This window comes from Labrus mixtus, chromosome 23 (assembly GCF_963584025.1).
Source record: "Labrus mixtus chromosome 23, fLabMix1.1, whole genome shotgun sequence".
In the NCBI taxonomy this organism is placed as follows: domain Eukaryota; kingdom Metazoa; phylum Chordata; class Actinopteri; order Labriformes; family Labridae; genus Labrus; species Labrus mixtus.
Window position 1 is genome coordinate 10,497,119 of NC_083634.1, and position 23,549 is coordinate 10,520,667.

The following is a 23,549-nucleotide window of genomic DNA, read 5'->3' on the forward strand; positions in this document are numbered from 1 at the left end:
TGTGGTTGTTGTTGGAGCTGCTGTTGTTGTTTGAGCTGCAGTGGTTGGTGTTGGAGCTGCTGTTGTGGTTGTACGAATTGCTGTTGTGGTTGTTAAAGCAGCTGTGGTTGTCGTGTGAGCTGCAGTTGTTGCTGTTGGAGCTGCTGTGGTTGTTGTTGGAGCTGCTGTTGTCGTTGTTGGAGCTGCTGTGGTTGTTGTAGGAGCTGCTGTGGTTGTTGTTGGAGCTGCTGTGGTTGTTGCTGGAGCTACAGTGGTTGTTGTTGGAGCAGCTGTAGTTGTTGTTGGAGCAACTGTGGTTGTTGTTGGAGCTGTTGTGGTTGTTGTTGGTGCTGCTGTTGTTGTTGTTGGAGCTGCTGTGGTTGTTGTAGGAGCTGCTGTGGTTGTTGTTGGAGCTGCCGTTGTTGTTGGAGCAGCTGTGGTTGTTGTTGGAGCTGCTGTGGTTGTTGTTGGGGATCCTGTTGTTGTAGCAGCAGCTGTGGTTGTTGTTGGAGCTGCTGTTGTTGTTGGAGCAGCTGTGGTTGTTGTTGGAGCTGCTGTTTTTGTAGGAGCTGCTGTGGTTGGTGTTGGAGCTGCTGTTTTGGTTGTAGGAATTGCTGTTGTTGTTGTTAGAGCAGCTGTAGTTGGTGTTGGAGCTGCTGTGGTTGTCGTGTGAGCTGCAGTTGTTGCTGTTGGAGCTGCTGTGGTTGTTGGAGCAGCTGTGGTTGTTGTTGGAGCTGCTGTTGTTGTTGGAGCAGCTGTGGTTGTTGTTGGAGCTGCTGTTGATGTTGGAGCAGCTGTGGTTGTTGTTGGAGCAGCTGTGGTTGTTGTTGGAGCAGCTGTGGTTGTTGTTGGAGCTGCTGCCGTTGTTGTTGGAGCTGCTGTGGTTGTTCTTGGAGCTACAGTGGTTGTTGTTGGAGCAACTGTGGTTGTTGTTGGAATAGCTGTGGTTGTTGTTGGACCTGCCGTTGTTGTTGGAGCAGCTGTGGTTGTTCTTTGAGCTGTAGTGGTTGTTGTTGGAGCAGCTGTGGTTATTGTTGGAGCTGCTGTGGTGGTTGTTGGGGATGCTGTTGTTGTAGGAGCTGCTGTGGTTTTTGTTGAAGCTGCTGTGGTTGTTGATGGAGCTGCTGTTGTTGTTGGAACAGCTGTGGTTGTTGTAGGAGCTGCTGTGGTTGGTGTTGGAGCTGCTGTTGTGGTTGTAGGAATTGCTGTTGTGGTTGTTAGAGCAGCTGTAGTTGGTGTTGGAGCAGCTGTGGTTGTCGTGTGAGCTGCAGTTGTTGCTGTTGGAGCTGCTGTGGTTGTTGTTGGAGCTGCTGTTGTCGTTGTAGGAGCTGCTGTGGTTGTTGTTGGAGCTGCTGTGGTTGTTGTTGGAGCTGCTGTGGTTGTTGTTGGAGCTACAGTGGTTGTTGTTGGAGCAGCTGTAGTTGTTAGAGCAGCTGTAGTTGGTGTTGGAGCAGCTGTGGTTGTTGTTGGAGCTGCCGTTGTTGTTGGAGCTGCTGTTGTTGTTTGAGCTGCAGTGGTTGTTTTTTGAGCTGCAGTTGTTGCTGTTGGAGCTGCTGTGGTTGTTGTTGGAGCTGCCGTTGTTGTTGGAGCTGCTGTTGTTGTTTGAGCTGCAGTGGTTGTTGTTTGAGCTGCAGTTGTTGCTGTTGGAGCTGCGGTTGTCGTTGTTGGAGCTGCTGTCGACGTTGTTGGAGCTGCAGTGGTTGTTGTTGGAGAAGCTGTGGTTGTTGGAGCTGCTGTGGTTGTCGTTGGAGCGGCTGTGGTTGTTGTTGGAGAAGCTGTGGTTGTTGGAGCTGCTGTGGTTGTTGTTGGAGCTGCTGTTGTTGTTGTAGCTGCTGTGGTTGTTGTTGGAGCTGCTGTTGTTGTTGGAGCTGCTGTGGTTGTTGTTGGAGCTGCTGTTGTTGTTGGAGCAGCTATGGTTGTTGTTGGAGCTGCAGTGGTTGTTGTTGGAGCTGCTGCCGTTGTTGTAGCTGCTGTGGTTGTTCTTGGAGCTACAGTGGTTGTTGTTGGAGCAGCTGTGGTTGTTGTTTGAGCTGCAGTGGTTGTTGTTGGGGATGCTGTTGTTGTAGGAGCTGCTGTGGTTGTTGTTTGAGCTGCAGTGGTTGTTGTTGGGGATGCTGTTGTTGTAGGAGCTGCTGTGGTTTTTGTTGAAGCTGCTGTGGTTGTTGTTGGAGCTGCTGTTGTTTTTGGAGCAGCTGTGGTTGTTGTTGGAGCTGCTGTTGTTGTAGGAGCTGCTGTGGTTGGTGTTGGAGCTGCTGTTGTTGTTGGAGCAGCTATGGTTGTTGTTGGAGCTGCCGTTGTTGTTGGAGCTGCTGTGGTTGGTGATGGAGCTGCTGTTGTGGTTGTTAGAGCAGCTGTGGTTGTTGTTTGAGCTGCAGTGGTTGCTGTTGGAGCTGCTGTTGTTGTAGGAGCTGCTGTGGTTGGTGATGGAGCTGCTGTTGTGGTTGTTAGAGCAGCTGTGGTTGTCGTGTGAGCTGCAGTTGTTGCTGTTGGAGCTGCTGTGGTTGTTGTTGGAGCTGCTGTTGTCGTTGTTGAAGCTGCTGTGGTTGTTGTTGGAGAAGCTGTTGTTGTTGGAACTGCTGTGGTTGTTGTTGGAGATGCTGTTGTTGTTGGAGCTGCTGTGGTTGTTGTTGGAGCTGCTGTTGTTGTTGGAGCTGCTGTGGTTGTTGTTGGAACTGTGGTGGTTGTTGTTGGAGATGCTGTTGTTGTTGAAGCTGCTGTGGTTGTTCTTGGAGCTGCTGTTGTTGTTGGAGCTGCTGTGGTTGTTGTTGGAGCTGCTGTTGTTGTTGGAGCAGCTATGGTTGTTGTTGGAGCTGCCGTTGTTGTTGGAGCAGCTGTGGTTGTTGTTTGAGCTGCAATGGTTGCTGTTGGAGCTGCAGTTGTTGTTGGAGCTGCTGTTGTGGTTGTACGAATTGCTGTTGTGGTTGTTAGAGCAGCTGTAGTTGGTGTTGGAGCAGCTGTGGTTGTCGTGTGAGCTGCAGTTGTTGCTGTTGGAGCTGCTGTGGTTGTTGTTGGAGCTGCTGTTGTCGTTGTTGGAGCTGCTGTGGTTGTTGTTGGAGCTGCTGTAGTTGTTGTTGGAGCTACAGTGGTTGTTGTTGGAGCAGCTGTAGTTGTTGTTGGAGCAACTGTGGTTGTTGTTGGAGCTGCTGTGGTTGTTGTTGGAGCTGCTGTTGTTGTTGGAGCAGCTGTGGTCGTTGTTGGAGCTGCCGTTGTTGTTGGAGCAGCTGTGGTTGTTGTTTGAGCTGCAGTGGTTGTTGTTAGAGCTGCTGTGGTTTTTGTTGAAGCTGCTGTGGTTGTTGTTGGAGCTGATGTTGTTGTTGGAGCCGCTGTCGTTGTTGTTGGAGCTGCTGTTGTTGCTGCTGGAGCAGCTGTGGTTGCTGTTGGAGCTGCTGTTGTTGTTGGAGCAGCTGTGGTCGTTGTTGGAGCTGCCGTTGTTGTTGGAGCAGCTGTGGTTGTTGTTTGAGCTGCAGTGGTTGTTGTTAGAGCTGCTGTGGTTTTTGTTGAAGCTGCTGTGGTTGTTGTTGGAGCTGATGTTGTTGTTGGAGCCGCTGTCGTTGTTGTTGGAGCTGCTGTTGTTGTAGGAGCTGCTGTGGTTGGTGTTGGAGCTGCTGTTGTGGTTGTAGGAATTACTATTGTGGTTGTTAGAGCAGCTGTAGTTGGTGTTGGAGCAGCTGTGGTTGTCGTGTGAGCTGCAGTTGTTGCTGTTGGAGCTGCTGTGGTTGTTGTTGGAGCTGCTGTTGTCGTTGTTGGAGCTGCTGTGGTTGTTGTTGGAGCTGCTGTAGTTGTTGTTGGAGCTACAGTGGTTGTTGTTGGAGCAGCTGTAGTTGTTGTTGGAGCAACTGTGGTTGTTGTTGGAGCTGCTGTGGTTGTTGTTGGAGCTGCCGTTGTTGTTGGAGCTGCTGTTGTTGTTTGAGCTGCAGTGGTTGTTGTTTGTGCTGCAGTTGTTGCTGTTGGGGCTGCTGTGGTTGTTGTTGGAGCTGCTGTTGTTGTTGTTGAAGCTGCAGTGGTTGTTGTTGGAGCTGCTGTCGACGTTGTTTGAGCTGCAGTGGTTGTTGTTGGAGCTTCTGTGGTTGTTGTTGGAGCTGCTGTTGTCGTTGGAGCTGCTGTTGTTGTTTGAGCTGCAGTGGTTGTTGTTTGAGCTGCAGTTGTTGCTGTTGGAGCTGCTGTGGTTGTTGTTGGTGCAGCTATGGTTGTTGTTGGAGCTGCAGTGGTTGTTGTTGGAGCTGCTGTTGTTGTTGGAGCTGCTGTGGTTGTTGTTGGAGCTGCTGTTGTTGTTGGAGCAGCTATGGTTGTTCTTGGAGCTACAGTGGTTGTTGTTGGAGCAACTGTGGTTGTTGTTGGAGCAACTGTGGTTGTTGTTGGAGCAACTGTGGTTGTTGTTGGAGCAACTGTGGTTGTTGTTGGAGCAGCTGTGTTTGTTGTTTGAGCTGCCGTTGTTGTTGGAGCAGCTGTGGTTGTTGTTGGAGCTGCTGTGGTTGTTGTTGGAGCTGCTGTTGTTGTTGTTGAAGCTGCAGTGGTTGTTGTTGGAGCTGCTGTGGTTGTCGTTGGAGCGGCTGTGGTTGTTGTTGGAGAAGCTGTGGTTGTTGGAGCTGCTGTGGTTGTTGGAACTGCTGTGGTTGTTGTTGGAGATGCTGTTGTTGTTGGAGCTGATGTGGTTGTTGTTGGAGCTGCTGTTGTTGTTGGAGCAGCTGTGGTTGTTGTTGGTGCTGCCGTTGTTGTTGGAGCTGCTGTTGTTGTAGGAGCTGCTGTGGTTGGTGTTGGAGCTGGTGTTGTGGTTGTACGAATTGCTGTTGTGGTTGTTAGAGCAGCTGTAGTTGGTGTTGGAGCAGCTGTGGTTGTCGTGTGAGCTGCAGTTGTTGCTGTTGGAGCTGCTGTGGTTGTTGGAGCAGCTGTGGTTGTTGTTGGAGCTGCTGTTGATGTTGGAGCTGCTGTTGTTGTTGGAGCAGCTGTGGTTGTTGTTGGAGCTGCTGTTGATGTTGGAGCAGCTGTGGTTGTTGTTGTAGCTGCTGTGGTTGTTGTTGGAGCTGCTGTTGTTGTTGGAGCTGCTGTGGTTGTTGTTGGAGCTGCTGTTGTTGTTGGAGCAGCTATGGTTGTTGTTGGAGTTGCAGTGGTTGTTGTTGGAGCAGCTGTGGTTGTTGTTGGAGCTGCTGCCGTTGTTGTTGGAGCTGCTGTGGTTGTTTTTGGAGCTACAGTGGTTGTTGTTGGAGCAACTGTGGTTGTTGTTGGAATAGCTGTGGTTGTTGTTGGACCTGCCGTTGTTGTTGGAGCAGCTGTGGTTGTTCTTTGAGCTGCAGTGGTTGTTGTTGGAGCAGCTGTGGTTGTTGTTGGAGCTGCTGTGGTGGTTGTTGGGGATGCTGTTGTTGTAGGAGCTGCTGTGGTTTTTGTTAAAGCTGCTGTGGTTGTTGTTCGAGCTGCTGTTGTTGTTGGAACAGCTGTGGTTGTTGTAGGAGCTGCTGTGGTTGGTGTTGGAGCTGCTGTTGTGGTTGTAGGAATTGCTGTTGTGGTTGTTAGAGCAGCTGTAGTTGGTGTTGGAGTTGCTGTGGTTGTCGTGTGAGCTGCAGTTGTTGCTGTTGGAGCTGCTGTGGTTGTTGTTGGACCTGCCGTTGTTGTTGGAGCAGCTGTGGTTGTTGTTGGAGCTGCTGTTGTCGTTGTAGGAGCTGCTGTGGTTGTTGTTGGAGCTGCTGTGGTTGTTGTTGGAGCTGCTGTGGTTGTTGTTGGAGCTACAGTGGTTGATATTGGAGCAGCTGTAGTTGTTAGAGCAGCTGTAGTTGGTGTTGGAGCAGCTGTGGTTGTTGTTGGAGCTGCCGTTGTTGTTGGAGCTGCTGTTGTTGTTTGAGCTGCAGTGGTTGTTTTTTGAGCTGCAGTTGTTGCTGTTGGAGCTGCTGTGGTTGTTGTTGGAGCTGCCGTTGTTGTTGGAGCTGCTGTTGTTGTTTGAGCTGCAGTGGTTGTTGTTTGAGCTGCAGTTGTTGCTGTTGGAGCTGCTGTTGTCGTTGTTGGAGCTGCTGTCGACGTTGTTGGAGCTGCAGTGGTTGTTGTTGGAGAAGCTGTGGTTGTTGGAGCTGCTGTGGTTGTCATTGGAGCGGCTGTGGTTGTTGTTGGAGAAGCTGTGGTTGTTGGAGCTGCTGTGGTTGTTGTTGGAGCTGCTGTTGTTGTTGGAGCTGCTGTGGTTGTCGTTGGAGCTGCTGTTGTTGTTGGAGCAGCTATGGTTGTTGTTGGAGCTGCAGTGGTTGTTGTTGGAGCTGCTGCCGTTGTTGTTGGAGCAGCTGTGGTTGTTGTTGGAGCAACTGTGGTTGTTGTTGGAGCAGCTGTGGTTGTTGTTTGAGCTGCAGTGGTTGTTGTTGGGGATGCTGTTGTTGTAGGAGCTGCTGTGGTTGTTGTTTGAGCTGCAGTGGTTGTTGTTGGGGATGCTGTTGTTGCAGGAGCTGCTGTGGTTTTTGTTGAAGCTGCTGTGGTTGTTGTTGGAGCTGCTGTTGTTTTTGGAGCAGCTATGGTTGTTGTTGGAGCTGCTGTTGTTGTAGGAGATGCTGTGGTTGGTGTTGGAGCTGCTGTTGTGGTTGTACGAATTGCTGTTGTGGTTGTTAGAGCAGCTGTAGTTGGTGTTGGAGCAGCTGTGGTTGTCGTATGAGCTGCAGTTGTTGCTTTTCGAGCTGCTGTGGTTGTTGTTGGAGCTGCTGTTGTCGTTGTTGGAGCTGCTGTGGTTGTTGTTGGAGCTACAGTGGTTGTTGATGGAGCAGCTGTAGTTGTTGTTGGAGCAACTGTGGTTGTTGTTGGAGCTACTGTGGTTGTTGTTGGAGCTGCCTTTGTTGTTGGAGCTACTGTTGTTGTAGGAGCTGCTGTGGTTTTTGTTGGAGCTGCTGTTGTTGTTGGAGCAGCTGTGGTTGTTGTTGGAGCTGCCATTGTTGTTGTAGCTGCTGTTGTTGTTTGAGCTGCAGTGGTTGTTGTTTGAGCAGCTGTGGTTGTTGTTGGAGCTGCTGTTGTTGTTGTTGGAGCTGCAGCAGTTGTTGTTGGAGCAGCTGTGGTTGTTGTTGGAGCTGCTGTGGTTGTTGTTGGAGCTGCTGTGGTTGTTGTAGGAGCTGCTGTGGTTGTTGTTTGAGCTGCAGTGGTTGTTGTTGGGGATGCTGTTGTTGTAGGAGCTGCTGTGGTTTTTGTTGAAGCTGCTGTGGTTTTTGTTGGAGCTGCTGTTGTTTTTTGAGCAGCTGTGGTTGTTGTTGGAGCTGCTGTTGTTGTAGGAGCTGCTGTGGTTGGTGTTGGAGCTGCTGTTGTGGTTGTACGAATTGCTGTTGTGGTTGTTAGAGCAGCTGTAGTTGGTGTTGGAGCAGCTGTGGTTGTCGTATGAGCTGCAGTTGTTCCTTTTCGAGCTGCTGTGGTTGTTGTTGGAGCTGCTGTTGTCGTTGTTGGAGCTGCTGTGGTTGTTGTTGGAGCTACAGTGGTTGTTGATGGAGCAGCTGTAGTTGTTGTTGGAGCAACTGTGTTTGTTGTTGGAGCAACTGTGGTTGTTGTTGGAGCTGCCATTGTTGTTGGAGCTGCTGTTGTAGGAGCTGCTGTGGTTGGTGTTGGAGCTGGAATTGTGGTTGTACTAATTGCTGTTGTGGTTGTTAGAGCAGCTGTGGTTGTCGTGTGAGCTGCAGTTGTTGCTGTTGGAGCTGCTGTGGTTGTTGTTGGAGCTGCTGTTGTCGTTGTTGGAGCTGTTGTGGTTGTTGGAGCAGCTGTGGTTGTTGTTGGAGCTGCTGTGGTTGTTGTTGGAGCTGCTGTTGTTGTTGGAGCTGCTGTGGTTGTTGTTGGAGCTGCTGTTGTTGTTGGAGCAGCTATGGTTGTTGTTGGAGCTGCAGTGGTTGTTCTTGGAGCTACAGTGGTTGTTGTTGGAGCAGCTGTAGTTGTTGTTGGAGCAACTGTGGTTGTTGTTGGAGCTGCTGTGGTTGTTGTTGGAGCTGCCGTTGTTGTTGGAGCTGCTGTTGTTTGAGCTGCAGTGGTTGTTGTTTGTGCTGCAGTTGTTGCTGTTGGAGCAGCTGTGGTTGTTGTTGGAGCTGCTGTGGTTGTTGTTGGAGCTGCTGTTGTCGACATTGTTTGAGCTGCAGTGGTTGTTGTTGGAGCAGCTGTGGTTGTCGTTGGAGAAGCTGTGGTTGTTGGAGCTGCTGTGGTTGTTGTTGGACCTGTTGTGGTTGTTGGAGCAGCTGTGGTTGTTGTTGGAGCTGCTGTGGTTGTTGTTGGAGCTGCTGTTGTTGTTGGAGCAGCTATGGTTGTTGTTGGAGCTGCCGTTGTTGTTGGAGCAGCTGTGGTTGTTGTTGGAGCTGCTGTTGTTGTAGGAGCTGCTGTGGTTGGTGTTGGAGCTGGTGTTGTGGTTGTACGAATTGCTGTTGTGGTTGTTAGAGCAGCTGTGGTTGTCGTGTGAGCTGCAGTTGTTGCTGTTGGAGCTGCTGTGGTTGTTGTTGGAGCTGCTGTTGTCGTTGTTGGAGCTGCTGTGGTTGTTGTAGGAGCTGCTGTAGTTGTTGTTGGAGCTGCCCTTGTTGTTGGAGCAGCTGTGGTTGTTTTTGGAGCTGCTGTGGTTTTTGTTGGAGCTGCTGTTGTTGTTGGAGCAGCTGTGGTTGTTGTTGGAGCTGCTGTTTTTGTAGGAGCTGCTGTGGTTGGTGTTGGAGCTGCTTTTCTGGTTGTAGGAATTGCTGTTGTGGTTGTTAGAGCAGCTGTAGTTGGTGTTGGAGCAGCTGTGGTTATCGTGTGAGCTGCAGTTGTTGCTGTTGGAGCTGCTGTGGTTGTTGTTGGAGCTGCTGTTGTCGTTGTTGGAGCTGTTGTGGTTGTTGGAGCAGCTGTGGTTGTTGTTGGAGCTGCTGTGGTTGTTGTTGGAGCTGCTGTTCTTGTTGGAGCAGCTGTGGTTGTTGTTGGAGCTGCTGTTGATGTTGGAGCAGCTGTGGTTGTTGTTGGAGCTGCTGTTGTTGTTGGAACTGCTGTGGTTGTTGTTGGAGCTGCTGTTGTTGTTGGAGCAGCTGTGGTTGTTGTTGGAGCTGCTGCCGTTGTTGTTGGAGCTGCTGTGGTTGTTCTTGGAGCTACAGTGGTTGTTGTTGGAGCAGCTGTGGTTGTTGTTGGAGCAACTGTGGTTGTTGTTGGATTAGCTGTGGTTGTTGTTGGAGCTGCCGTTGTTGTTGGAGCAGCTGTGGTTGTTCTTTGAGCTGCAGTGGTTGTTGTTGGAGCAGCTGTGGTTGTTGGAGCTGCTGTGGTTGTTGTTGGGGATGCTGTTGTTGTAGGAGCTGCTATTGTTGTTTGAGCTGCAGTGGTTGTTGTTTGAGCTGCAGTTGTTGTTGTTGGAGCTGCTGTTGTTGTTGGAGCAGCTGTGGTTGTTGTTGGAGCAGCTGTGGTTGTTGTAGGAGCTGCAGTTGTGGCTGTTGGAGCTGCTGTGGTTGTTGTTGGAGCTGCTGTTGTCGTTGTAGGAGCTGCTGTGGTTGTTGTTGGAGCTGCTGTTGTCGTTGTTGGAGCTGCTGTGGTTGTTGTTGGAGCTGCTGTTGTCGTTGTAGGAGCTGCTGTGGTTGTTGTTGGAGCTGCTGTTGTCGTTGTTGGAGCAGCTGTAGTTGTTATTGGAGCAACTGTGGTTGTTGTTGGAGCTGCAGTGGTTGTTGTTGGAGCTGCTGTTGTTGTTTGAGCTGCAGTGGTTGCTGTTGGAGCTGCTGTGGTTGTTGTTGGAGCTGCTATTGTTGTTTGAGCTGCAGTGGTTGTTGTTTGAGCTGCAGTTGTTGTTGTTGGAGCTGCTGTTGTTGTTTGAGCTGCAGTGGTTTTTGTTTGAGCTGCAGTTGTTGCTGTTGGAGCAGCTGTGGTTGTCGTTGGAGCGGCTGTGGTTGTTGTTGGAGAAGCTGTGGTTGTTGGAGCTGCTGTGGTTGTTGTTGGAGTTGCTGTTGTTGTTGTAGCTGCTGTGGTTGTTGTTGTAGCTGGTGTTGTTGTTGGAGCTGCTGTGGTTGTTGTTGGAGCTGCTGTTGTTGTTGGAGCAGCTATGGTTGTTGTTGGAGCTGCAGTGGTTGTTGTTGGAGCAGCTGTGGTTGTTGTTGGAGCTGCTGCCGTTGTTGTTGGAGCTGCTGTGGTTGTTCTTGGAGCTACAGTGGTTGTTGTTGGAGCAGCTGTGGTTGTTGTTGGAGCAACTGTGGTTGTTGTTGGAGCTGCAGTAGTTGTTGTTGGGGATGCTGTTGTTGTAGGAGCTGTTGTGGTTGTTGTTTGAGCTGCAGTGGTTGTTGTTGTGGATGCTGTTGTTGTAGGAGCTGCTGTGGTTTTTGTTGAAGCTGCTGTGGTTGTTGTTGGAGCTGCAGCAGTTGTTGTTGGAGCAGCTGTGGTTGTTGTTGGAGCAGCTGTTGTTGTAGGAGCTGCTGTGGATGGTGTTGGAGCTGCTGTGGTTGTTGTTGGAGCTGCAGTGGTTTTTGTTGGAGCAGCTGTCGTTGTTGTTGGAGCTGCTGTGGTTGTTGTTGGAGCTGCAGCGGTTGTTTTTGGAGCAGCTGTGGTTGTTGTTGGAGCAGCCGTGGTTGTGGTTGGAGCTGCTGTTGTTGTTGTTGTTGGAGCTGCTGTGGTTGTTGTTGTAGCTGCTGTTGTTGTCGGAGCAGCTGTGGTTGTTGATGGAGCTGCAGTGGTTGTTGTTGGAGCAGCTGTGGTTGTTGTTGTAGCTGCTGTTGTTGTTGGAGCAGCTGTGGTTGTTGATGGAGCTGCAGTGGTTGTTGTTGGAGCAGCTGTGGTTGTTGTTGGAGCTGCTGTGGTTGTTGTTGGAGCTACAGTGGTTGTTGTTGGAGCTGCTGTGGTTGTTGTTGGAGTTCCTGTTGATGTTGGAGCAGCTGTGGTTGTTGTTGGAGCAGCTGTGGTTGTTGTTGGAGCTGCTGTGGTTGTTGTTGGAGCTGCTGTTGTTGTTGGAGCAGCTGTGGTTGTTGTTGGAGCTGCTGTGGATGTTGTTGGAGCTGCTGTTGTTGTTGGAGCTGCTGTGGTTGTTGTTGGAGCTCCTGTTGATGTTGGAGCTGCTGTGGTTGTTGTTGGAGCTGCTGTGGTTGTAGTTGGAGCTGCCGTTGTTGTTGGAGCAGCTGTAGTTGTTGTTTGAGCTGCTGTGGTTGTTGTAGGAGCAGCTGTGGTTGTTGTTGGAGCTGCTGTGGTTGTTGTTCGGGATGCTGTTGTTGTAGGAGCTGCTGTGGTTGTTGTTCGAGCTGCTGTGGTTGTTGTTGGAGCTGCAGTGGTTGTTGTTGGAGCAGTTGTGGTTGTTGTTGGAGCAGCTGTGGTTGTTGTTGTAGCTGCTGTGGTTGTTGTTGGAGCTACAGTGGTTGTTGTTGGAGCTGCTGTGGTTGTTGTTGCAGCTGCTGTTGTTGTAGGAGCTGCTGTGGTTGGTGTTGGAGCTGCTGTTGTAGTTGTTAGAGCAGCTGTAGTTGGTGTTGGAGCAGCTGTGGTTGTCGTGTGAGCTGCAGTTGTTGCTGTTGGAGCTGCTGTGGTTGTTGTTGGAGCTGCTGTTGTCGTTGTTGGAGCTGTTGTGGTTGTTAGAGCAGCTGTGGTTGTTGTTGGAGCTGCTGTGGTTGTTGTTGGAGCTGCTGTGGTTGTTGTTGGAGCTGCTGTGGTTGTTGGAGCTGCTGTGGTTGTTGGAGCTACAGTGGTTGTTGTTGGAGCAGCTGTGGTTGTTGTTGGAGCAGCTGTGGTTGTTGTTGGAGCTGCTGTGGTTGTTGGAGCAGCTGTGGTTGTTGTTTGAGCTGCAGTGGTTGTTGTTGGAGCTGCCGTTGTTGTTGGAGCAGCTGTGGTTGTTGTTTTAGCTGCAGTGGTTGTTGTTGGAGCAGCTGTGGTTGTTGTTGGAGCAGTTGTGGTTGTTGTTGGAGCAGCTGTGGTTGTTGTTGGAGCTGCCGTTGTTGTTGGAGCAGCTGTGGTTGTTGTTTGAGCTGCAGTGGTTGTTGTTGGAGCAGCTGTGGTTGTTGTTGGAGCTCCTGTGGTTGTTGTTGGAGCAGTTGTGGTTGTCGTGTGAGCTGCAGTTGTTGCTGTTCGAACTGCTGTGGTTGTTGTTGGAGCTGCAGTGGTTGTTTTTGGAGCAGCTGTGGTTGTTGTTAGAGCTGCTGTGGTTGTTGTTGGAGCTGCTGTTGTTGTTGGAGCTGCTGTGGTTGTTGTTGGAGCTGCAGTGGTTGTTGTTGGAGCAGCTGTGGTTGTTGTTGGAGCTGCTGTGGTTGTTGTTGGAGGTGCTGTGGTTGTTGTTGGAGCAGCTGTGGTTGTTGTTGGAGCTGCAGTGGTTGTTGTTGGAGCTACAGTGGTTGTTGTTGGAGCAGCTGTGGTTGTTGTTGGAGCTGCTGTGGTTGTTGTTGGAGCTGCAGTGGTTGTTGTTGGAGCCACAGTTGTTGTTGTTGGAGCAGCTGTGGTTGTTGTTGGAGCAGCTGTTGTCGTTGTTGGAGCTGCTGTGGTTGTTGATTGAGCTGCAGTGGTTGTTGTTGGAGCAGCTGTGGTTGTTATTGGAGCTGCTGTCGACGTTGTGGGAGCTGCTGTAGTTGTTGTTGGAGCTGCTGTTTTTGTAGGAGCTGCTGTGGTTGGTGTTGGAGCTGCTATGGTTGTTGTTGGAGCAGCTGTGGATGTTGTTGGAGCTGCAGTGGTTGTTGTTGGAGCAGCTGTGGTTGTTGTTGGAGCTGCTGTGGTTGTTGTTGGAGCTGGTGTTGTTGTTGGAGCTGCTGTTGTTGTTGGAGCTGCTGTTGTTTTAGGAGCTGCTGTGGTTGTTGTTGGAGCTGCCGTTGTTGTTGGAGCAGCTGTTGTTTGAGCTGCAGTGGTTGTTGTTGGAGCAGCTGTGGTTGTTGTTGGAGCTGCTGTGGTTGTTGGAGCTGCTGTGGTTGTTGTTGGAGCTACAGTGGTTGTTGTTGGAGCAGCTGTGGCTGTTGTTGGAGCTGCAGCGGTTGTTTTTGGAGCAGCTGTGGTTGTTGTTGGAGCTGCTGTGGTTGTTATTGGAGCTGCTGTGGTTGTTGTTGGAGCTGCTGTTGTTGATGTTGTTGGAGCTGCTGTGGTTGTTGTTGGAGCTGCAGCGGTTGTTTTTGGAGCAGCTGTGGTTGTTGTTGGAGCTGCTGTGGTTGTTGTTGGAGCTGCAGCGGTTGTTTTTGGAGCAGCTGTGGTTGTTGTTGGAGCTGCTGTGGTTGTTATTGGAGCTGCTGTGGTTGTTGTTGGAGCTGCTGTTGTTGATGTTGTTGGAGCTGCTGTGGTTGTTGTTGGAGCTGCAGCGGTTGTTTTTGGAGCAGCTGTGGTTGTTGTTGGAGCAGCCGTGGTTGTGGTTGGAGCTGCTGTTGTTGTTGTTGTTGGAGCTGCTGTGGTTGTTGTTGTAGCTGCTGTTGTTGTCGGAGCAGCTGTGGTTGTTGATGGAGCTGCAGTGGTTGTTGTTGGAGCAGCTGTGGTTGTTGTTGTAGCTGCTGTTGTTGTTGGAGCAGCTGTGGTTGTTGATGGAGCTGCAGTGGTTGTTGTTGGAGCAGCTGTGGTTGTTGTTGGAGCTGCTGTGGTTGTTGTCGGAGTTGCTGTTGTTGTTGGAGCAGCTGTGGTTGTTGTTGGAGCTGATGTGGTTGTAGGAGCTGCTGTGGTTGGTGTTGGAGCAGCTGTGGTTGGTGTTGGAGCAGCTGTGGTTGTTGTTTGAGCAGCTGTGGTTGTTGATTGAGCTGTGGTTGTTGCTGTTGGAGAAGCTGTGGTTGTTGATTGAGCTGTGGTTGTTGTTGTTGGAGCAGCTGTGGTTGTTGGAGCAGCTGTGGTTGTTGTTAGAGCTGCAGTCGTTGTTGGAGCAGCTGTGGTTTTTGTTGGAGCAGCTGTGGTTGTTGTTGTTGGTGTTGCTGTGGTTGTTGTTGTTGGTGTTGCTGTGGTTGTTGTTGTAGGAGCTGCTGTGGTTGTTGTTGTTGGTGTTGCTGTGGTTGTTGTTGTAGGAGCTGCTGTGGTTGTTGTTGTTGGTGTTGCTGTGGTTGTTGGAGCAGCTGTGGTTGTTGTTGGAGCTGCAGTGGTTGTTGGAGCAGCTGTGGTTGTTGTTGGAGCAGCTGTGGTTGTTGTTGTTGGTGCTGTTGTGGTTGTTGGAGCAGCTGTGGTTGTTGTTGGAGCAGCTGTGGTTGTTGTTGGAGCAGCTGTGGTTGTTGTTGGAGCTGCTGTGGTTGTTGTTGGAACTGCTGTTGTTGTAGGAGCTGCTGTGGTTGTTGTTGTTGGTGTTGCTGTGGTTGTTGGAGCAGCTGTGGTTGTTGTTGGAGCTGCTGTGGTTGTTGTTGTTGGAGCTGCAGTGGTTGTTGGAGCAGCTGTGGTTGTTGTTGGAGCAGCTGTGGTTGTTGTTGGAGCTGCTGTGGTTGTTGTTGGAACTGCTGTTGTTGTAGGAGCTGCTGTGGTTGTTGTTGGAACTGCTGTGGTTGTTGGAGCAGCTGTGGTTGTTGTTGGAGCTGCTGTGGTTGTTGTTGGAGCAGCTGTGGTTGTTGTTGGAACTGCTGTTGTTGTAGGAGCTGCTGTGGTTGTTGTTGGAGCTGCTGTGGTTGTTGTTGGAGCAGCTGTGGTTGTTGGAGCTGCTGTGGTTGTTGTTGTTGGTGTTGCTGTGGTTGTTGGAGCTTCTGTGGTTGTTGTTGGAGCTGCTGTGGTTGTTGTTGTTGGAGCAGCTGTGGTTGTTGTTGGAGCTGCTGCTGTGGTTGGTGTTGAAGCTGCTGTTGTGGTTGTTGGAGCTTCTGTGGTTGTTGTTGGAGCTGCTGTGGTTGTTGTTGGAGCAGCTGTGGTTGTTGTTGGAGCTGCTGTGGTTGTTGTTGGAGCAGCTGTGGTTGTTGTTGGAGCTGCTGTGGTTGTTGTTGGGGATGCTGTTGTTGTAGGAGCTGCTGTGGTTTTTGTTGAAGCTGCTGTGGTTGTTGTTGGAGTTGCTGTGGTTGTTGGAGCTTCTGTGGTTGTTGTTGGAGCTTCTGTGGTTGTTGTTGGAGCTACAGTGTTTGTTGTTGGAGTTGCTGTGGTTGTTGGAGCAGCTGTGGTTGTTGTTGGAGCAGCTGTGGTTGTTATTGGAGCTGCAGTGTTTGTTGGAGCAGCTGTGGTTGTTGTTGGAACTGCTGTTGTTGTAGGAGCTGCTGTGGTTGTTGTTGGGGATGCTGTTGTTGTAGGAGCTGCTGTGGTTTTTGTTGAAGCTGCTGTGGTTGTTGTTGGAGTTGCTGTGGTTGTTGGAGCAGCTGTGGTTGTTGTTGGAGCTTCTGTGGTTGTTGTTGGAGCAGCTGTGGTTGTTGTTGGAGCTACAGTGTTTGTTGTTGGAGTTGCTGTGGTTGTTGGAGCTTCTGTGGTTGTTGTTGGAGCAGCTGTGGTTGTTGTTGGAGCTACAGTGTTTGTTGTTGGAGTTGCTGTGGTTGTTGGAGCAGCTGTGGTTGTTGTTGGAGCAGCTGTGGTTGTTGTTGGAACTGCTGTTGTTGTAGGAGCTGCTGTGGTTGTTGTTGTTGGTGCTGCTGTGGTTGTTGGAGCTGCTGTGGTTGTTGTTGTTGAAGCAGCTGTGGTTGTTGTTAGAGCAGCTGTGGTTTTTTTTGGAGTAGTTGTTGCTGTTGTTGCTGGAGATATTCTTAGAGCTGTTGAAGTTGTATTGAAATAATTATGATAAATACTGTATATAGAAACAACAAATATCGATAATATTTTATTTTCAAACACAAATTAAATTTTTATTATTCTTTATGCTTGTGGTCTTGTACCATAACTTCAGTCTTGATTGCATGAAGTAGAATATCGGGGGAGAAAGCTTGGGGAATAACTTGCTGGATTGGAATTACTGTTCTGACTTTAAACCAGTCCACCCGGTTGTAGGACTACATTTCCCTTACATTGGTCACAACCTTAATGCTAGGCCATTTACTCCCCTTTATTTTAATTTCTAAATTTTAACCAAACCTGGAGCATTGTAAGTACAGTCCTTGATTTTTGCATATAGTTGTTGAATTTTCTGAATCCTACTTTTTAATGCAAGGGCTTTCAGCCTTTCAGTAAATTTAAAAATTTGGGAACTAATAATAACAAATGGGTTTCCTTTAAAGATGTTAAGAGTTCTCTACCTGTGGCATTCGTACAATGTCGAGGTCATCGTTTTTATTTTTTATGAATTCCATAACGTAAAAGCTCCCCATTTATTTCCCCCTTAGATTATGAATTAATGCTCTGCATTTTTGACACTTAAATTATTATTTTAATCAAGTTACAATGCAGGTAGTATATTTCTTACACTCAGCTTACCTGTTAAAATCATAATAAATGATATGATCTTTCCAACAGCCATCTTTTCTCCTTCACAGTCTATCAAAAAGAAACAGTGCAAATAATTCAGAACTTTAATCAAAAGAGAATAATGTGAAAAAGAAAATCTGTACAACATCTATCCCTTAGTAGAGTCATTGCCATTGTTAAGCTTTTTCATGAAATCATTACAACGGAAGGTTAAATAAGTAATACAATATACTAACCACGATCAAATATAAATTGAATTAACTTTTTTGTTGTGGAACTTTTTGAAAATGTTGTTTGAAATCAAACAGATAGTTAACACAATGCTTGTTGTGGGTTATTCGTCCTACTAATGAATTAATTGATTAAAGGATTTCAAGACTTTTAGGCATGAGGAAACTTTATATACCTCTCTTATCCTCTAGTTGATTTAACTCTTACATACTTCTCACATTGTATAAAAACAATTTAACTCAATATCACAGTGCAAGTTATGCTTACTTTGTAATCATTCTTTTCCTTTACCACAGACTTCAAACTCTGAAAGAACTGATAAATGTTACCTTTGTCTTTTGACCAGAGTCCTTACAACTGAAGAAGAGTAAAGCTACATATTTAAATCGAGGCTTTTAGGGAGAGTGGCCATCATTTATTTATGGCCAAAAGCAAATTTTCCCTCACATATCCTTATTTCTGTTTATTTAAGCCATGGGAACACACATTCAAAATTAACTGTTAGGTTGTAAGAATTTGTGCACATAAATACACATTATGTGACAAGAAATATAAAATTAGGGGCTAATTCACAAAGTTTGTTTGGAGCCTCTCTAAGCTGTGACACAGGAAGAGAATGGGGGTCTTATTTTCTGTAAAATGTATTCCCCCTGAACTCCCAGCTATGATTTGTATGTGGACAGACAGAGTCCTTGAAGCAACAAAGAGTGGAAGTGAAGTTTTTTTTAACATTTCTCAAGTTGTCAAGTACTCACTGTTGTATTAAACTGTTATATTGAATTGAATGTAAGTAGTCTGGTGTGATTTGAGCTACAACAGTGTTTTATTAAAAACAAATACAAATGGTCACTTTAGATTTTTGGAATTTTCTAAACAATAATTGTGTAAAAATGTACAAAAGTTGAAATACAAAAAATGTAACTACCTTAAATTGTAGGATGAAGAGTTATTAATTCCCCCTCTGGATCTTTTTAGATTCTTTCTTAACTGGTGAATGAAAACTTTTTTCTTCAATTAGTCCGGTTAACGTCTGCGATTTGTAAACCTTTCACCTCGGTGACATCTATCCTGTTTTCCAACTTTAAACCAGTCCACCCGGTTGTAGGACAACATTTCCCTTACATTGGTCACAACCTTAATGCCAGACCATTTACTCCCCTTTATTTTAATTTCTAAATTTCAACCAAACCTCGGCATTGTAAGTACAGTCCTTGATTTTTGCATATAGTTGTTGAATTTTCTAAATCCTAATTTTTAATGCAAGGCCTTTCAGCTTTTCAGTAAATTAAAAAAATTAAAGATGTTCTCTACCTGTGGCATTCTTACAATGTCGAGGTCATCGTTTTTATTTTTTATGATTTCCATGACGTAAAAGCTCACCATTTATTTCCCCCTTAGATTATGAGTTAATGCTATGTATTTTTGACACTTAATTTATTATTTTTAATCAAGTTAAAATCCAGGCAATGAAGCTCTCGCGTAAGTTCAGTAAGGAAGACTATATAACTGCCTTCACGATCGGGTCTTTCTCATTCATCTTTCTTTTTTTGCACGCTTACTCTCGTTTCCGCTGTCATTCTTGAGCTGTCATCTTCTGGGGGCTGTCATTGGTTAATCAGCTATCTCGTCAGCGATATTCACCTAACCAATGGCATGGTGTTCCGCCATTATTTTCAACCTATCATCGTACTGCTCCCCTTTTAAATATGATTCTTTCTCTCCCTTAGTCCCTTCACGCTGATGTTTCGTGCGCCCCTCCACCTCCCCAACACCGCCATCTCGCAGAACTGTATATGTTGGACATCTCACAGCAGCAGATCTATATTTGGATAGGAGCCAAGTATTTGTTGTGAACTTAAAAGGAAACAGTGTTTGCTGAGATTGGAACGTATAGTATCTCTGACATTTACAGATCATTGTCATTTTATCTTTCTAGCCTTTTAGAGGTATACCCAAATAATACAAATTAAATTGTAGGCTGTACCTTCTAACAGAATATAAGCAACACTGTAAAGATGAAACCTTTGTCAGCGATTTGTGTTTGTGTCTGACCTCAGCTGAATAAAGTCTAAGATAATACACAGTCTGTTTTAGTGATTTCATCATTGAACATCTACAGCAGAAACAACCCCCACCTAACACAGAGCGAAAGATTGACGGATAAAGGGGGTTTTCAGTCCATTGCTGTTGGTCTATAAGAGATACTCAACCCCTTTACAGTCACTTTGCAGGGAATGTGGATTTCAGCACATCTTGAAATGTCTTTTGTACCTAATCTACAAATGCATCTTGCTTAAGGAGTGTGAATGACGCCATGTTTTGACTTTGGATATGCAGATATCTCCTATGTGCCAAGTTGGGGTGGAATTTAGGCCTACATGTTTTAAACTGATAGAGATGGTAGTCTGTGCAGGGTTATAAATAACTCTCTGCCTTACCTCCCTGTGGTAAGTCCAACGGGGAAGGTGAGTCTCCTCTGGGAATCTATCGGACAGGCTACACAGTCTAAATAATTAGTGGGAAAAGATGAATCCTGTGTCCTGAGACCGGATGTGAGAACTTGTAGGGGTACAGAGATCTCTCTCAGGGTACTGTTGAACCAAAGATCTGGGCTGGACAGTGTTATTGTGTCATATCTACAACACTGAAGTCAATTCAAGCAAGGGAAAAGCCCTTGAAGAAGTTTTTGAGTGCTGAAATGTGGCCAGCATGCTCTGTCTTTCAGTATTCCTCCACATAGAGCCTCCAACTGATGCTGATCCAGTATTCTATTTTCTGCATTAAATGCAATTCCAACTTTACAATTTCAAACATATTGTGTAAAATGTCCATTAATGGAAACAAGACAGAAAATGTACATATGTTTATGTAAATGTTTTATATTCAAATGTCACTCAATACATGTGAACACTATCACACGTATAACTCTTTTTTTCAGTTATCTGGATAACTTTACACTTCTGCTTTGTAAATACTAACATTATTAGGACATTAACATGGTGCAGAGACTGCTGTGACTGCATGGTGTGTTCATTATAACAGAATCGCTGATATCAAAGTAATATAAGAGTTTTAACCCTCCACCAAAGAGGGGTCTACAGCCACTACGGTGCTAATCCGGCCCTTACAGTCCATGATTTTCTGCAGGCCCTGCCATGCTGTTTTGGTCAGCTAGCTGTGCCCCCACTCATACTGCAGAGCTGTTTAGCAGCTTTGGTAGTTTTCCTGAGTTTTATAGGATTTAACTTTGTGAGGTGATATGTCACTTCTGCACTAATTCGTAATTGTAATAAAGAGTTTCTCTTTTTGTGAGTTTTTGTTGTAAAAATGTCTCTGTATATGCTCAAACATGTCTGCTAGATGCTAGTTTCGATTCACACATCTCTCAGACTCTCTGTTGGTATTGAATAAGCTAATTGTTGTAGCCAAAGTAAACTATGCAGCGCCCAGTTCTCTCTTTCTGAGCGAACCGGTTTGACTGACCCAAAAATAGCATTGACAAACTTCCTGCAAGATGCTTTTGTTCAAACTGATTACATGAAATCACAGGCATCACAGACTCCATGTTTAAAGAAATGTAAACTGAGAGGGTTTGCACTGCATTTGTTGCTGCATATCCCGTGAAAAGAAATTGTCTGTAAATGTAGATGGTAAATGAAATATTTTATCATATTAATATAATTATTAATATGGGGGCCCATATGATGGCCACATACTATAGGCAGACTATATTTTAATTGTTTCCGCCTTAGTGTGGAGCCTGTCTGAAGCTGTAATGCAGGAAGATAAAAATAATCCTATCTTCAACTATAAAAATGTCTGCCTAAACCCCTCCCAGCTAATAATCCGTATGTGGAAGGAACTGAGTTCTTACTTGAGGAGGGAGTGGGATAATAGTCCTCACTTTGTGTCAGAGTTGGATGATGTCTTAAATGACTAATAAAAATTTGTTTTAATTGTTTTGAACAACTCCAGTTCACTGCTGTGATTTTTAAACACTCAATCTCATGTGTCAGCCTTTATGTATCCAGGGCTTTATATATTGTAAAGGAATATAAGCTCATTACGTGTCTCTTACCTATTGAATAGTTCTGAAATGTTATGACACCTTTGCAGTGAACGTGAAAGTAAAATCCCTAAATACAGAATTTAATCTGTCATAATCTTTACACAGCACTGTGGCATCCTCCCTTCTTTTGTCCTGTAACACAAGCTGCAGGTGCATTCCAATGTGAATGTTGAAAGAAGTTTGACCGGTATGGCAGCAGTTTATGACTAACACAAAAGAGTTCTTTTGAATGGGTAATCACTAGCTAAGTGGTGATAAAACTAGACAGAATGCAATAAAAGCCATATGTTATAGAGCTGCATATTACAACGGAGGATTAGGGCCACGTTACATTTTTTTTTTTTAATTTCGAGATTAAAGTCGTAAATTTACGAGAATAATCTCGTAGATTAACGAGTTCGAGACCAGCCTGCGCAAAATGATGAAAGTAGAACTCTTAAAGTATTTTCCTCTGCAGACAACTTCCTCCAAGTCAGTGTGGTTCTTTCTTCGGAAAAGCCACAGTTTCTTGCAGTATCTTTTCAGGGTGCTGATATTTTATGACAATGTGAAGATGATGATGTGCCAAAAGCATGTATAGTTTCATATCTGTATAAGTAAAGCCCCAACACAACTATTTGTGTCTGTTATCGGTCTGCCTTGTTAAAGTGTCTCATGTGCAGAGCCAGTTTGTGTCCTGTTCATCATTTTACAGATAAACAAGGTCTTGCAAGTTGAAGTGAAAACTTCTCTTGAACTAACTGTTTTTACCGACTACACAAGGAAGTAGACTATTTCCTTATTAGTGATACCTTTAGGACAAGATGCTCCATGTTTGTCATTTGAGAACAGGATGCTGCTGCTCTTCTAATATAGACTAAAATAATGACTTAATTCTTTTGTTCTTTAAAGACTTTAAGAGTTCTACTTTCATCATATTCGCGCAGGCTGGTCTCGAACTCGTTAATTTACGAGATTAAACTCATAAACGAGATTAAACTCGTAAACGACTTTAATCTCATAAATTTACGACTTTAATCTTGAAATTTAATTTTTATTTATTTTTTTAAAGTGGCCCTAATCCTCCGTCGTAGCATATTCTACTGTATTGGCTGAGAATATTCAGAGTCAATAAAGTTATTAAGGGTGTGGTGACGAAGTAGGAGGCAGACTCATGATTCTGTGTTGAGGGTCCCATCAGTGGACATTTATTTAAAAGTGAAACCAGGAAAGATGCAACAAAAACATGAATATGAACTGAAAACTATTAACATAATAAAATGCGCATAAACAAACTCATCACAGGATAAGTCCTTGTGTCTGTTTTTGACCTGTTGTTCCCCCACAGCTCACAAACGACTCTCCTTTATAGAGCCAAACCTCCCCAATTACCAACACCATGGCTCTAACCATCCTCCCTAATATTATTTGAGCAATTTGTATCTCCCGCATTAAAAATGGGTATTGAAGTCCAAATTCTGCACACTCTCCTCCTCAGACTCGATGTGCACCAAGGTTGCTGTTCAGTACATGTTTAATCAGCTCTGCATCGGTCTTGAAACCTTTCTGTGTTCTTATCTCTCTCCATTTTTCAAAAACACTTCTAATATTTATTCTAGTTTTACCACGTTTCTGGTCGTGGTTTATCTAAATCAATTTGTTTGTCCTCTTCCATCGCCACAACACCTGTTGCATTGAAGTTTGCCTGGCGAACCGAGGGGAGAGGGATAAAACGGCTGTGTGGGATTGTCATAAAATCGCCTACTTCTCTGGTCAAATAAACAAATATCCTAACTTGAATCTTAACTTAGAAGGACATACTGGCATCTTCGTTGTTGACATGGAAACTAGCACTTCAACATAGCCTTTTTCCTGATATAGTAAGGTCATTTTACGATTTAATCCAGGAGATATCTTGCATATTGGACCTTTACCAATAGCCTTATAATAATAAAACATTAATAAAAAAAATCTGCTGGAAAGCTAGCCTACTTTATACATTGGCATTTGGGTTTACACCTTCCTTGCTTGAATGTTATTTAGGTCACTGCTTCTCATGATTTACAAGTGACAGGTGTTAATTATCTAAATAATTGCAGCAATTACCACACAGTGCCTTTTTATACTTGCATATTTAGGGCATATGAAATTGATTCTCTAACTTTTTCACACTTGGATTTCTGAAGGATTAATCACAATGAAACACCTTTGTTATATATATATATTAAAAAAAAATGCTAAAAGGAATTACAGTTTTTACTTAAGCTGTCCAGCTGCAGACTTGTTGACAGACAGTGTTAATGTATCACTGCTGGTGCTGATTTGTCTTACTTCCTTATGAAACAAAATGTTTAAAATATAATATCAGGAAACAAAAAAAAAGTAATCAGATTATTTTCATCCTTTAAGAAAAAAAAGTAAATGTAAAAGAAACAACAAAAACATAACATTTAATAAATCAAAGAATTTGCTTTGGGAACTTTATTAATATAACAAAGAGCACTCTCTGTTTCTTTTGTGAAGTGTGTTGAGAACATTTTTGGTGATTTTTAGAGATTGATTAGTTATATCATACCTATTTTAAATTAGTTTGAAAAGTTCTGATGTAAAAGTCAAACCTTTCAGCAAAAAGAGAATAGATGTTTGGATACTGACTATTTGTATACATGTGACTAAAAGGGTTGTTAAATGATGCTGGACTGAGACCCTTTGATGTGATTTTATTTAGACTTTTGTTTTGCTCACATAAACAAATGGCCTAGTTCAGATATGAGCATAGGCCCAAGGCCAGTGGAGGCAGAATAGCTGTGAATGCTGAGAGGGATGTGAGAACTTAGCTGTAACTTTTAAATTCACTTCACTTGAAACTGTGAAGCATTATATTTACAGCACACATCGTCTTGACTCTGTCATTGTTACTGATACTTTCTTCTCTCAAGTTCGCCGTCAATTCTTCCTTATTTTACGACACTACTTTACGGCAATTGGAACTGCGGCCAAAACAATAGGCCACTAGACAAATACTGCCACCTTGTGGTATGTTTAGTCACTGTTCATAAGCATTTAACATATAAACTGAGCTGATTTCTAATCTGATTAACCACATTATCAATATAACTCAACATTAAGAATATGAACTTCTGTA

General features: G+C 45.4%; 1 protein-coding gene across 1 annotated transcript; it reads right to left on the reverse strand.

The window, feature by feature from the left end:
- Positions 1–2,261: 2,261 nt before the first annotated feature.
- LOC132958920 (putative uncharacterized protein DDB_G0271606) lies at positions 2,262–10,043 on the reverse strand (the record flags this gene model as incomplete). The annotated part of the gene is given in 5 exon segments (XM_061032001.1): positions 2,262–2,771; positions 2,886–3,047; positions 9,249–9,349; positions 9,352–9,665; positions 9,760–10,043. Coding segments are annotated over 5 exon segments (1,371 nt in total), but the record flags the coding sequence as incomplete, so codon positions are not given.
- Positions 10,044–23,549: the final 13,506 nt, after the last annotated feature.